The 12,257-nt window shown below is 44.1% G+C and overlaps 3 protein-coding genes across 9 annotated transcripts in view; 1 reads left to right on the top strand and 2 right to left on the bottom strand.

Moving 5' to 3' along the window:
* Nucleotides 1-3,355, bottom strand: part of LOC128324882 (uncharacterized) — a 43,607-nt gene extending 40,252 nt beyond the window's left edge. For both annotated transcript variants that reach the window (XM_053250015.1, XM_053250014.1), the window contains exon 1: nucleotides 3,273-3,355. In XM_053250015.1, the coding sequence (XP_053105990.1) occupies nucleotides 3,273-3,318 (46 nt within the window). In that variant the 5' untranslated portion in view covers nucleotides 3,319-3,355. The remainder of the gene's footprint in view (nucleotides 1-3,272) is intronic.
* Nucleotides 3,356-3,907: 552 nt separating this feature from the next.
* The window catches only part of TMCO6 (transmembrane and coiled-coil domains 6), a 23,011-nt gene continuing 14,661 nt past the window's right edge, over nucleotides 3,908-12,257 (top strand). For 2 of the 5 annotated variants that reach the window (XR_008320788.1, XM_053313678.1), the window contains exon 1: nucleotides 11,595-11,739. Coding sequence is in view for 4 of the 5 variants with exons in the window: in XM_053313678.1 (XP_053169653.1) it covers nucleotides 11,595-11,739 (145 nt within the window). In the remaining variant the exon portion in view is untranslated. Of the gene's footprint in view, nucleotides 5,738-5,774; nucleotides 6,630-11,594; nucleotides 11,740-11,785; nucleotides 11,908-12,257 lie in introns of those variants that run through there. The other 3 variants (XM_053313680.1, XM_053313681.1, XM_053313679.1) reach the window with 3 other exon arrangements.
* CD14 (CD14 molecule) lies at nucleotides 5,661-11,137 on the bottom strand. Of its 2 annotated transcripts, none has more exons than XM_053313682.1 (3): nucleotides 11,009-11,137; nucleotides 9,570-9,632; nucleotides 5,661-7,383 (listed from the first exon to the last, which is right to left on the bottom strand). In XM_053313682.1, the coding sequence occupies exon 3, from the start codon at nucleotides 7,371-7,373 to the stop codon at nucleotides 6,036-6,038; it is 1,338 nt and encodes a 445-aa protein (XP_053169657.1). In that variant the 5' UTR covers nucleotides 7,374-7,383; nucleotides 9,570-9,632; nucleotides 11,009-11,137; the 3' UTR covers nucleotides 5,661-6,035. The 2 variants fall into 2 exon arrangements, with proteins under 2 accessions (XP_053169657.1, XP_053169658.1); XM_053313683.1 differs by lacking the exon at nucleotides 11,009-11,137 and adding an exon at nucleotides 10,401-10,414 and having other exon boundaries at nucleotides 9,566-9,632.

The following is a 12,257-nucleotide window of genomic DNA, read 5'->3' as shown; positions in this document are numbered from 1 at the left end:
ATGAGCCTTGAGGGTGCTTTCCAGACTAGACGCTCGTCAGCAGAGGCATATCTAGGGAAAATAGCGCCTAGGGCAAGCACTGAAATTGTGCCCCCTGTCCAAACATCTGACACCCATCTTTCAGATAACTTTACCATAATATCAGCTCAAAAATACAAGTCAAGCTCGTTAATATTTTAATATTTCAAAAACTATTTAGCAGTGCACATAGCCAGACCAAAAAATGCTGGAAAACTATACATTTCAGTATGCTGGGGCTCATGAAATACCCAACTACTATGTGGAGATGTACTTGGAAAACTAAACAGAAGTGCCTGTCTAATTCTCTACTATGCATTGTAGCATCACTATTACATAAGTTTTACAAATAAATGGAGAATTTGACTTTTCCCAGATACTCTGAAAATAATTAAAGGATATGCAGAGTAAACTGTGTCACTGCTTGGAATATATTCTAGTATTTCAGAAAGACAGTTAAAATGTGAGAAAGAGAGCAAGAAACTCCCAGTGGGCCTTAATACTAAGGATTTCACACTGATTCAAAGACAAACTCACCATTCCCCATCCCCCCCGCTGGCCTCGTAATTCACTGCCTTAGCCCATCCCGGGCTGATTTTGGGGCCTGTTTGGGCCTGCAAAGTTCAGTGTGGTGGCAATTTTGGAGGCTGCAACGCATGCTCAAATGGCCTCTGTGAGGCCTGGCAAGGCCTAGGGCCTCACAGAGACCATTTGAGCATGTGCAATGGCCATTTAAAAAAATATTTATTTTTTTAAAATGGCCACTGAAAATGGCCTAGGGCCTTGCAGAGGCCATTTGTGCATGTGTGGTGGCCATTTTGTTTTTGACGGCCACTTAAAAAAAAAAAATTTTTTTAAGAAATGGCACCCCCCTTCAAGTGGCGCCCGGGGCATGTGCCCTGCCCGCCCCACCCTAGATATGGCCCTGCTCGTCAGTAGCAAAATGCCTCCGTTCGGGCAAGTCGCATTTGAAATGTAAACAGCAGAGGGAGCAGTCTCACAGCAACTAACAACCTGAAAAAACAGCAACTTTTCCACACCGGATATACAATGTCCTAGCTCTATATTGCAGTGATTAAATTCGAAACAAGGCATTGGCAATGTGAACGGCACCCTGCCGTCCACGTAGGGATTGCGGTGTCATGATGCAGGAAGAGTGGAAGCACACTTCCGAGATACGTCCTGACCCAATTGTAGGCTCTAGTCTGGAAAGTGCTGAGAAGAGCTCTCTGGGCTTATCTGGTAAAGTGGATATGGATTGTACAATCTTTCATCTTTTTATTTTTTTCAGGTAGATACAAACCCCTCAAAACTGCATGGGTCATGGAGTGCTTCCAGATGGGGAAATACTCAGTTTGAAAACAGAAATTGTTTTTGCTTGTGTATGCTGGGTCCAAATGACATACTTCCTTACTGCACAGTTTCACATCACCATCTGCTGGCCATTTGTTGTTTTTTTTAGAATAATGTTTGCTTTTATTAATAGAAATAGAACAGGTTACATCTCTGAGATCGACATAGTCATACATGAATAAGAGCAATGACTTATCCACAGCAAAGAAAATAAGGGGGAAAAACACAGTAATAGTATTTAAGTATACTTAAATGAGTAAAGATAATCTGTAAAAATGAGTAAAGATAATCTGCAAGAAAAAGAGCGTAGATTTAAAAAACTAAATCTAATCATGAGAGAAAAAATGAAACTTAAGCCTCACACAGAACACTCCCCCTGGATTTAATCAAATGATTCAGAACAAGAATAATCAATGGAGAAGAAAATGAAAGTGAAAAAACACTAGTTCTGCCATAACAGAAAAGGTGTATGTATTGTAAACACAAAACCACATATCTACCAATATTCTATAATCAAAATCCCCATCTCATCCCATACAGGTATACAAAATGTCATAATAAATAGTAAATGACAGAAATCAGTTAAACCTTCAGTAGTCCTCCTCTTCATTTAACAACAACAACAACAACAAGGAGAGATAAATAGAAAGATATTCCTTCATGAAGAGGTTAGCTAACTTCAGCCAGAACTGGTCTCTATAACCCACCACTGGGAGAGTAGGTTCTCAAGCTATGACACTAAGATCTCTCCCCTTACATACATGTAATCCTTTTCAATTTCCTTTTAATTGTTTGCATCACAAGTGGTTTATTCAATAGTTACTATTATAAAGTTTTCATAAAAACCAATAAAAGCCCATAGAGGGAAATAAAAATAAAGAAAAATACTGAAAAAAGAAATGGGAATGATAAAGATATATATTTCTGAAAAATTGAAACTAGTTTTTAATTAGAACATAGGAACATAGGAAGCTGCCATATATTGAGTTAGACCATAGGTCTATCTCGCTCAGTATTGTCTACACAGACTGGCAGCGGCTTCTCCAAGGTTGCAGGCAGGAATCTCTCTCAGCCCTATCTTGGAGATGCCAAGGAAGGGACTTGGAGCCTAGATCCTCTTCCCAGAGCGGCTTCATCCCCTACGGGGAATATCTTGCAGCACTCACACTTCTAGTCTCCCTTTCGTATGCAACCAGGGCGGATCCTGCTTAGCTTAAGGGGACAAGTCATGCTTGCTACCACAAGACCAGCTCTCTTCCCCCTTTGTTTGAAACGATTGTGTGTCTTCCTTGAATTGGCACAGGGGGAGTCAGCCATCCATTCCACCTCCCGCCTCTGAAGTGGGACACCCTGTACCAGGGCTCCTTAAAGTGGCAATTTTAGGCTTGTAACTTTAAGGAGCCCTGGTACAGGGTGTCCCACTTCAGAAGTTAGCTAGCTAAAGCTAACTTCAATTAATTGTTCAAAAATGCTCAAAGCAGGACTTGAATACCAAAAAATCAAACACTGAACTTTCCAAATAGAATATCTTTATATGTAATCTTTTTAAAACTATCCTATACCATAAAATGCTTGGGCGTGCGGCCGTGCTGCCCGTGTCTTTTTGGGCTGTTCTGAGCATGCGCGGAGCGCATGCTCAGAACGGCCCAAAAAGACACGGCCGCCCAGACACGGCCGGCCATCTTCTTTTAAATATTGCGAAGGACGACTAAAAGGCCTAAAATGCCCCATTAAAATGCCCCCGCGGCTGTCGCCGCCAACCGTCCGCCCCCCTCTCCAAGCTTTAAACCCCCACCCCCACGTTTAAGGACCAAAACGGCCCTTGAAAATGCCCCCGAATGCCCACGTGGCTATCGCCGCCAACCGCCCGCCTGCCCTCCCAGCTGCCAAAACCTGCTTACCAACACAACTCTCCTCCCCGGGAGCACGTCCTAAAATCGCTTGCATGACCAACGTAGAGAAGGAGAGAGGAGCTTGCGTGCAGAGCAGCTCCCTCCTTAAAGCCTCTTCCTGCACTGCCGCTTTGGCTGAAAAGGACGCCTATTGCGTCCTTTTCGGCCAAAGCGGCAGTGCAGGAAGAGGCTTTAAGGAGTGAGGAGCTCTGCACGAGCGCTCCTCTCTCCTTCTCTACATTGGTCATGCAAGCGATCTTAGGACGTGCTCCCGGGGAGGAGAGGTCTGGGCAGCTGGGAGGGCTGGCGGTAGTTCGGCAGCGGGAGCCCCGGGGGAATGCTCATGGGCCGTTTTGGCCCTAAAACGTGGGAGTGTGGGTTTTTGCTTGGAGGGGGGGTGGCTGGTTGGCGGCGGCAGCCGCGGGGGCATTTTAATGGGGCATTTTAGCCCTTTTAGTCATTCTTGATAATATTTAAAAGAAAATGGCCGTCCGTGTCAGGGGGTGGTGGAAAGGAGGACTTGGGAGGGCGGGCTGCCATAACACACAGTTGCACAAGCAAGTAAGTAAACACAGTAAGCCCCTTTCCCCGGCCAACCAATCACATATTGCGAAATTCCCCCCCACCCCTTCCAACTAAGGGCGGGAAAACAGCCTGCAGAAATAATGGCCGCACGCAGCAGCCGAGTTCTCTAACGGTCTCCACTTCACCGTTAGAGGAGATTATTCCGAGAGCAAAACAGGACGCTTATTTCTGGCTCTTCATTGCCAAAATTAGCTCATAACATCCAGGAGTGGCTTTCTATTAGTGATTTACAACCAAATACTGCCAGGAGTCTAAACTCCCTGAAGGGAGTCAGCACACCAGCCCTCAGAACCAGAGAAAGTGCTTCTCCACTCACAGTGGAGCAAACTTTGATCTTTTATTTAGCAAGCTTAACAGAGCACAGCACGTTGATGATGACTGTCACCACATTGTCAAAATTTACTAACGAGAACCATGATATCAGGCTGCAGTCACAACTCCCTGAGGGGAGACAGCACACCAGCCGACAGGGGAGCCCTCACAAGCAGAGAGAGTTCCTTTCCACTCACAGTTCCTTTTCCACTCACAGTGGTGTATAAATAAATACTATGAGGGCAGAGGGGGGAGAAATACACAAAATTACTTAAACCAAAAATAAAAATAAAAATTCATGAATATGTTAGAACAACGCAAGGGAGAAGAAATAGCAAAACACAAAAAAGGGGGGGGGATACAGGAAAACAGTAAAGAGAGTAAGAGACAGAGAGATAAAGAAACAGACAGAAAGATTAAACCAAAAAAAGGAAAAATAAATAAAGGGAGGGTAAAAGCTAGCGCCCGTTATTATAACGGGCTTAAACATACTAGTAATGTCATATAACAGAATATAGCCAATAATCTTATTCCTTAAATTTAAAAATATTATCAATATTGCAGCCACTTACTTCTAAATGTTAATTCTAGAGGTCCACTCTTCCCTAATTTCCCCATTCTTAATATATTCTCATTTCTTCCATAAAAAGGAAAGAAAGAAACAAGAAGAAACAAAAGACAAAAATATGTGGCAATTCCTTAAGTCATTAAAACTATCGGGTTTATCATACAACATCCTAATTCCTGATTAGGTTATTGTCAGTATTAAACCTTATATAGAACTCCCTAAATGAAAAGCCAATTAATGAGGTATAATATTTAATTATACTCAAAGTTAAAACCTATAAATGAAACCCTAAATTAATCACATAATTTATCGTTTCTTCCATGAAGATATGTGACAATTCCTTAAGTCATTAAAACATTCAGGTATATCATAAAAAATCTTAGATTTTGAGTAGGTTATTTCAATGCTAAACCCTATATAGACTTCCCTGAATCTCAATGAGAAAAAAAAGAACAATTAACACAGGGAATACATTGAAAGGCCAATTAATAAGATATATATCTGCTGGCCATTTGTTGCCAATCCATAAGGAGAATTGACTCTTCAGATTACTGTAAAAGTACTTTAAATCTGCAAATAGTTGATTCTCAGATTGGCTGCAAATTACCAGCAGATGGTGCTGTGAAATTGCGCAATGAGGAAGTATATTATCTAGAACCTACATAAACTAGCAAAAAGAATGTCTGTTTTCAAACAGAGCTTTTTTCTGTCTGGTAGCACCCACAGGCACTATTCAATAAGTGATCAGGACAATTGTGTCCACTCCAAAACTAGCAGCACTGGATAGTGCTAGTGGGGGAAACTGAGTTTAGCCCATGATTTGTGGCTGGAGTGCTGAAAAAACTTTTTTCTAAGTGCAGAAAGCCATCCTGGAGGAACTATGTTTTTCTCCCAGGAAACTAGAGTTACATGCTGCCTTTTTTAAAAAGTAAAAGAAAAAATAACTGTAAACAAAATCAAAGGTGCACTTTACCCTCTTCTTCTCACTGTCTTTCTACAGCAACATCAGGTACCTTTAGCATAGGATTTAAAATATATATTATGCTGGAAAGCTCTGTATTAGATGACATCTACTTAGCAATTCTAACTTTTTGAATAAAACAATTTTTAGATGTAGCTATAGTTGTTACCTCAACATGGAGTATCCTAAGCATTCCCTTCTTCACAAATTCTACCCATTTTCTCAACATTGTTCAATACCACCTCCACTCCAAATCCCAGTTTTCTGATGCACACCACAATAAATGATAAATAACTCAACCATTACCAACACTTCAGAACTGAGTGAAGGGAATATTTGCAAATGGTTACACTGGAAACATGTAAAGAACCAGTTGAAGGCAAGATATCAGCAAGATGATCATTGAGCCGTGTCTGATCAAAGCTTTGTTGCACTGTAGTGATGAAAGAGGCACATCTTTTACCAAGAAGTCTTGGTAATCAGGAGGGGATTTGCATGTGTAGTCCTGAGGCCAACCAGGCAGCAGAAACTGTTTGGCTATCAAGTCCTGGATTTCCCTGATATGGGAACAAGAACAATGATAGAGATTGTGTCCAGCTTTTAAGCTCTGCAGATGTTTCAGATTTAGCAGTTCCTTGCTTGACAGATGTGAGATCTGGTTTTGATCTAAACTGAGGACCTCCAAATTAGGGAATCTATTGACTGGGGGAACCGCTTGAAGTCTGTTGTTGGACAAATAGAGCTCTTTCAGGCTGAGCAGTGAGAGGTCAAGGGTACAAACCTTATTGGCACTCAGATCTAATATCTCAATGTTGGGTGGCAATGCTGGATCTATGTGTTCTAACCCTGTGTTTGACAAGTTAAAAACACGAAGTGTCTGTGGCCACATGCATGAAGAGGAAGAAAGACGCTGTGGGAAATTATTCTGACTTAAATCTAAGTGAGTGAGCTTGTTTTGCTGACCAAGAGCCTTGCACACAGTATCATAAGAAGTCAGGTTGTTGTGGCGGAGTTTTAATACCTGGAGTTGTGGGAAAGCCCCTTGGCAGAAAGATGTGCTTATGCTCTGGTCCTGAAAATGGTTTCCTGAAACATCCAGAAAGTACAGTGTTGTGAACACCTTGCCAATTTTGCAAGGGATGGATGTGACTTGCGACTCTGTAACTGTCAGATTCTCCACATTCTTCAGCCATCTTCTCAGGATGGACATGTCAAGTCTGTCATCCAGGGCAGCAGCAGTCACCCTGTGGAGCCGCAAAGAGGAAACCTTTAGGTTCAGCCCACTTGCGTGTTCCCAGTTGGTAGTTTGAAGGAAAGTGCAGTTTACAAATTCAAGTTCTGAGATGCTAGGAGTGTAGAAAACAAATTCCATGGCAGCTGGCAAGAGAATCTCTGGCACCAAGAGGTCTGTAAAGACCAGCTTGCTTACTTGCAAGGCCTCCAGAATGTCAATCATTTCTGGGCTTGGCTTGATTTTAAAAAAACCTGCAAACCGTTCCAAGTTTCCTCCTCGAAGCTCATATGTGGTGGCTGGGAGGCACTGCAGGTAGTTTTGCACTGCTGACTGCTCTAAAAGTGAACAGACACAGCGCTTTTGGGACTCCAGAAAGTCACAGTTGCCTTTTGCTTTGGGGAGATTCAGTCCCAGAAGAAAGAGGAACACAAAGGCCTGGGTTCTGCACATGATGCAAAGTCTGAAAAAGAGGAAAGCCATGGCATGATTTTCTAAAGTGTTAGTGACTACCCATATCCTGCAGGGCATGAAGGATTCACATGGGAAGCTAACGGGAGAAATATGTACCAACTCATGTCTCACGTCTCTGTGTGATTGTCTGCCTTTTCCTCCTGAACAGAAAGGTTGCACATGTCAGAAAGCCTTCCAAACACGTCTTCCCCTTAAGAACTAGTAGGATTGCTTTGGGAGGCTTCATTGCCTTTTGTCGGCCACAGAGGTGTAACTAGGGAAAACGGCACCCGGGGCAAGCACTGAAATGGCGCCCCCCCACCGCGCCCCCCAACATACTACATTATACTTAGGTTTTTCCTCACAAGCGCCCGCCGCCGCCGCTAAGCCAGGCCACTGACTGGCCGCCAGGTGCCAGCAAAGTAATGGGGGGGGGGCGCAGGCGGCGTGGAAGGGACCGCTCGTGGGGAAGGGGGCACCGACGTGCTTCCTTGACTGCTGCAGCGCTGCTGCACTGAGCAGGAAAAATTTGTATTAACAAAGAAATTTTAAAAAATTGGTCATGGCGGCGCCCCCCACGTGACCAGAAAAGATGGCGCCCGGGGCATGTGCCCCCCCTGCCCCCCTATAGTTACGCCTCTGGTCGGCCATTACTGTCTAGTCCCTGCTCTCACCTCAGACATACTTGGACATCCAGCAAACAACACACATCATCACACCAAAGGAAGAAGCAAAGATTGTCACGCTTAAAAGACCTGAAAGTAAAGAGCTAGTAACGGATGTGGGTATTCAGGAATGAGCAAGAACCACAACTGAGTGCAGACCATGGGGAATCAGGAGCCCATTCTCCAAGGTTTGAGGGCAAACAAAATGAAACTCTGCTTGCTTATCAAAGGACTCACCCACCTCTAGAACACATTTTCATGCATATCCCCACAATTTTGTGGGCACTTCAGTAAATTGGCCACAGAGCTGGGTTATAGTTGAAAAGGACTGGAGGGAAGAGGGGAAGGAGACAGCTAAAGTGAAGGTAGAGAAGATACAGAAAGAGAGGAGAATCCCAAGGGACAGTGGGAGGACAGAAGGTGCAGGATGAATGGAGTGGATGGATGGATGCAAGAGTATTGTGAGAGTATAGATGCTATGTGGGAGTGTAGGTGCAAAAGAGAGGAAGCGTTTGAATGTGTGAATAGGAGAATATGAAGGAACAGGAGCCAACCCCCACCCCACCCCACTCTCAGCAACTGTGATTCCATCACAGATTGCTACTTGTCTCATCTCCATTATGAACTGTGTGGAATACATAGCTGCCATGCAGTACTGTGGAACAAGCTGTTACTGCACTTCATGTATGCTTAGTTTTCATTGAGGTAGTATATTTGTGTCTGGACTGCACCACTTCAGACTGCTCACATGACTGAATGCTCCTCCATTGACAAAAAATACATAAAAATCCCTCCACACAGGAAGTTAGCATGCCAGAGAGAAAGCTAGGCTAGAATTTTTTCCTGATTGTTTTCTATGTACAAGGATGTGTGTGTGTGTGTGTGTGTGTGTGTGTGTGTGTGTAGGAAGAGTCAATTCCCCAGTTGTAGTCCAAAGTGGTACAGCAGCCCAGACACAGACCGAGCTCAATAAAAACGATGTCCTAAACAAGGGCATTGTTGTGGGTTTTATCGTTCATGGGCAAAGGCCACAGATGGAAGGAGGAACAGGATAAGGTCTCAACATATCCCTGGTGTTTTTCTCAAGACGTGAGCTGAGCTGACCCAGCCTTTTCCCTCAAGGAAACATTCTGCTAAGTCTTTTCTTAACATAAACAGTATACAAATGTCACTACTGTTGGTGGTAATAACTCAACAGCTGTTGATTTATATTTGCAGATTGTGCAGCCCTAGAAAGAAAGTGGTTCTTAACCGCCATTAGTGGTATTCCATATGTCATAGTTCTCTCCTAAAGCTATAGTTTAAAGAATTATTTCCAATGTTGGAAGCATAACAAAGAACTGGAAAATAATGTAACTGGTAATGTTTCCTTTACCAGCAAGGCCTGTGAGAATCCCACTGACTGAAGGATGTTTACAAGCCAAAAGTTTCTGGCATTTACTGCTGGAATGGTCCTCTAGTGCATGGCCCGGAAATAAATTGCATTTGAACAACAAAACAAAGGGGGATTCACATTAATGGACTTACCCACCAATTGCTCTGGATTTTAAGATCAGTACAGAGATGGTTTGATTCCTTCTGCTTCCAAGATGTTCTGAGTGGGAAAAAATGCCACTTGTTTTACAGTACCAACACTCTACGTTACTAACTGTATAACTTACTCTATTTTCACTCCCCTTCTTTTCAGGAGCAAGAGACAGGAAAAGATTACTTGCCACGACTTTTCTAGCTGTGGTTTTCTCTTCCCTATATGTTTTTAGTTAGTCATCAGAATTATATTTCGAAAATAATTCAATGCAGCCAATGGACTGCCTATTTCACAAGCCTTTTGAGGAACTCCCATTGCAGAAGGCTATGATTGCAAAACAGATATGTACTGTGTAGCAGCAAGTCTGGAACTATACATAAAAGATCCCAGCTTCTATGCTCATGTTCCCTCTTTTGCTTCTAAAACAGACTCAGTACAAATGGCACTGCCATTCTGTGATACCTTTTTAATGGTATTCTCTGCAAGGAGGACTACAAGGCTCCTCTCTCAGGCTGCACAGGAGGACTGTTAGGAGCTGGGTAAACATTGGCATTTGTTGCCAGTCACCACTTGTCCAACTACATGTCTAATATAACTTCATGTCCACATCCATCTCTTGTTGGCAGCAGACAATTGTTTTGTGCAGCATTATTTTCTGAAGGAAAATGGTTGTGTGATGGTGAGAGCAAGACTTAGGGCAGTGATTTTAAAACAATGTTCCACTGAGGAGTAGAAGAAAAAGGATGGTGGAGCTCTAAGTTTTATGCCACAGTTCATGAGCATGGATGTGACCTGTGAGCAGATAGAGGATTTCAGTAGTTTGCATGTACATACCATGAAGATCTGTGCATCATGAAATGAAGGGGTCCTTTATAATACAATCAGCACTGATGTGACCTATGATTGCACAGTGAATGTCAGAGCATAGTCTGTAAGAATAAGAAGAATTTGTGCCTTGGGTTTGTTTTCATGTAAAAATGTTGAGGATCATTTTTTTCTTAGCTTTTGCGACACGATGGTGCCACAAAGGCCTGGATCATGAGTTTTTGGTGCAGTTCATGGACACAGATGTGAACCTTGTTTTTTTTTTTTTTTTTTTTGATTGGCAATCAAAATCAACCTCGCCCTCAACATGCAACACTAACGGAATACATTTCAGGGCTATTGTCTCTCTCCAAGCCATATTATAACCTGTAAGTACCGGGATAATGGGCTGTAGTTGCATTGGAAGTGGAAGTGGAGTGAATGTGAACTACTGCTCGTACCTTTTAATGAGAAATAAGACCTGGCTAGAAAGCGCATGAACTGCTGTCTGCTGCTACCTTTTGGTTTCTGGGTAGACACACTGCTGCTCTGGTTTCATTTTACATCTGAACCCTTCACCAACCCCCTCCTCCGCTCCCCAAGACTTTTCATAAGTCTACTCTACGTCGTTCCCTTACGTCAGCGCAGAATCTCTGCGGAAGAAAGGTTCCTCCCTCTTCCGCCGCGCAGGCGCCCTGAGTCAGGCGGCGTAACTACGACTACGTACGTAGAGATGGCTGCGCTCGTCCTTTTGAACACGAGACTTCTCAGCGCTAGGGGTGTGAGTGAGGCCCATTTGGCTTCCTCCTTCCCCTCACGCACAGGCCGTTTCTGGGGTCTTTGGTATCCTAGCCATTGCCTAGCTTTTTCTTGTAGTGTTGTAAAAAGGCCTCTCCCGCTTAGGCTGCTGCAGTGGTCTCTCCCAGTTCCTCGCAGTCCCTTTTTCTCTTCCTTAGGCGCTGCCGGCATCGGACCGGACCGGTGGCCTCTTTTGCTGCTTGGATTGGTTGCATGAGGGACTTGACCAAAGAGCCTCACGCGATTGCGGGTTCTCGGAGTCACCATACGCACCAATAACAGCTTGGAGCCATGCCCGTGAAGGCTCGCTGCAGTTAGCAACTCTGGCTGGTTAATTCTCTAAAGAGGCAGATCTGTGCCTCTTAGAAGGGATTCGCTCCATCTTGGTGCATCTGCCTAAAGCAGGGGCAGCCCATAAAAGCAGTTATGTTTTCTCTTGGATCAGTCTCAGGCTTTGAACCTGCCTCCCCTGGAATTGCGGGTGCACGGAACTGGCGGAGAAGCTGCTACCGACCGCGGCGGGGCTGCAGTGTCGAGAGCCTAAGAGCCTGGCGGAGAGAGCACGAATCAGGTTTGTGCCTGGCTTCCTTCTGGAGAGCAGACTAGAACTCTTCCTTTAGTCACCAGTAAGCCGATATGAAGATGGATCCAGGCCGTTACCTCTTGCTCTGGAATTTTGCACACCACTGCAGACTCCCTTGGGTGAGGACTGATAGATGGCAATGCGAAATTCCATCAAGTGAGTAACCCGATGCCTTTGTCACAAGCAGTAGCCATCGAAACAGAAAGAAAGAAGGTGGCCACTCACTGCCACTAGGATGGTTGTGTACAAACAATTTGACTGCAGCTTGAATGGACTTTTCATTGATACTTCTCAGTGGTGCTTAATTCCAAAATCTGATTGTGGCAAGCAAGATGTGACCCTTTCCCCTGCAAGCAAGGTCTGCAAGGAGCTGCCACAGGCAGACATCCACACAAGTGGCCACAACAAAGCAGAGCAGCTATGTCCACCAGACCTAATGCTTCACACACCTCTAAATCTTAAAACTCACTTCTTCACAAGGGGGCTCCAGGGATGGGGCAATCACT

Source organism: Hemicordylus capensis, chromosome 4, assembly GCF_027244095.1.
Source record: "Hemicordylus capensis ecotype Gifberg chromosome 4, rHemCap1.1.pri, whole genome shotgun sequence".
NCBI classification, from domain to species: Eukaryota; Metazoa; Chordata; class Lepidosauria; order Squamata; family Cordylidae; genus Hemicordylus; species Hemicordylus capensis.
Note: the sequence above shows the minus strand (reverse complement) of the source record. Positions and strands in the feature narration are given on the sequence as shown.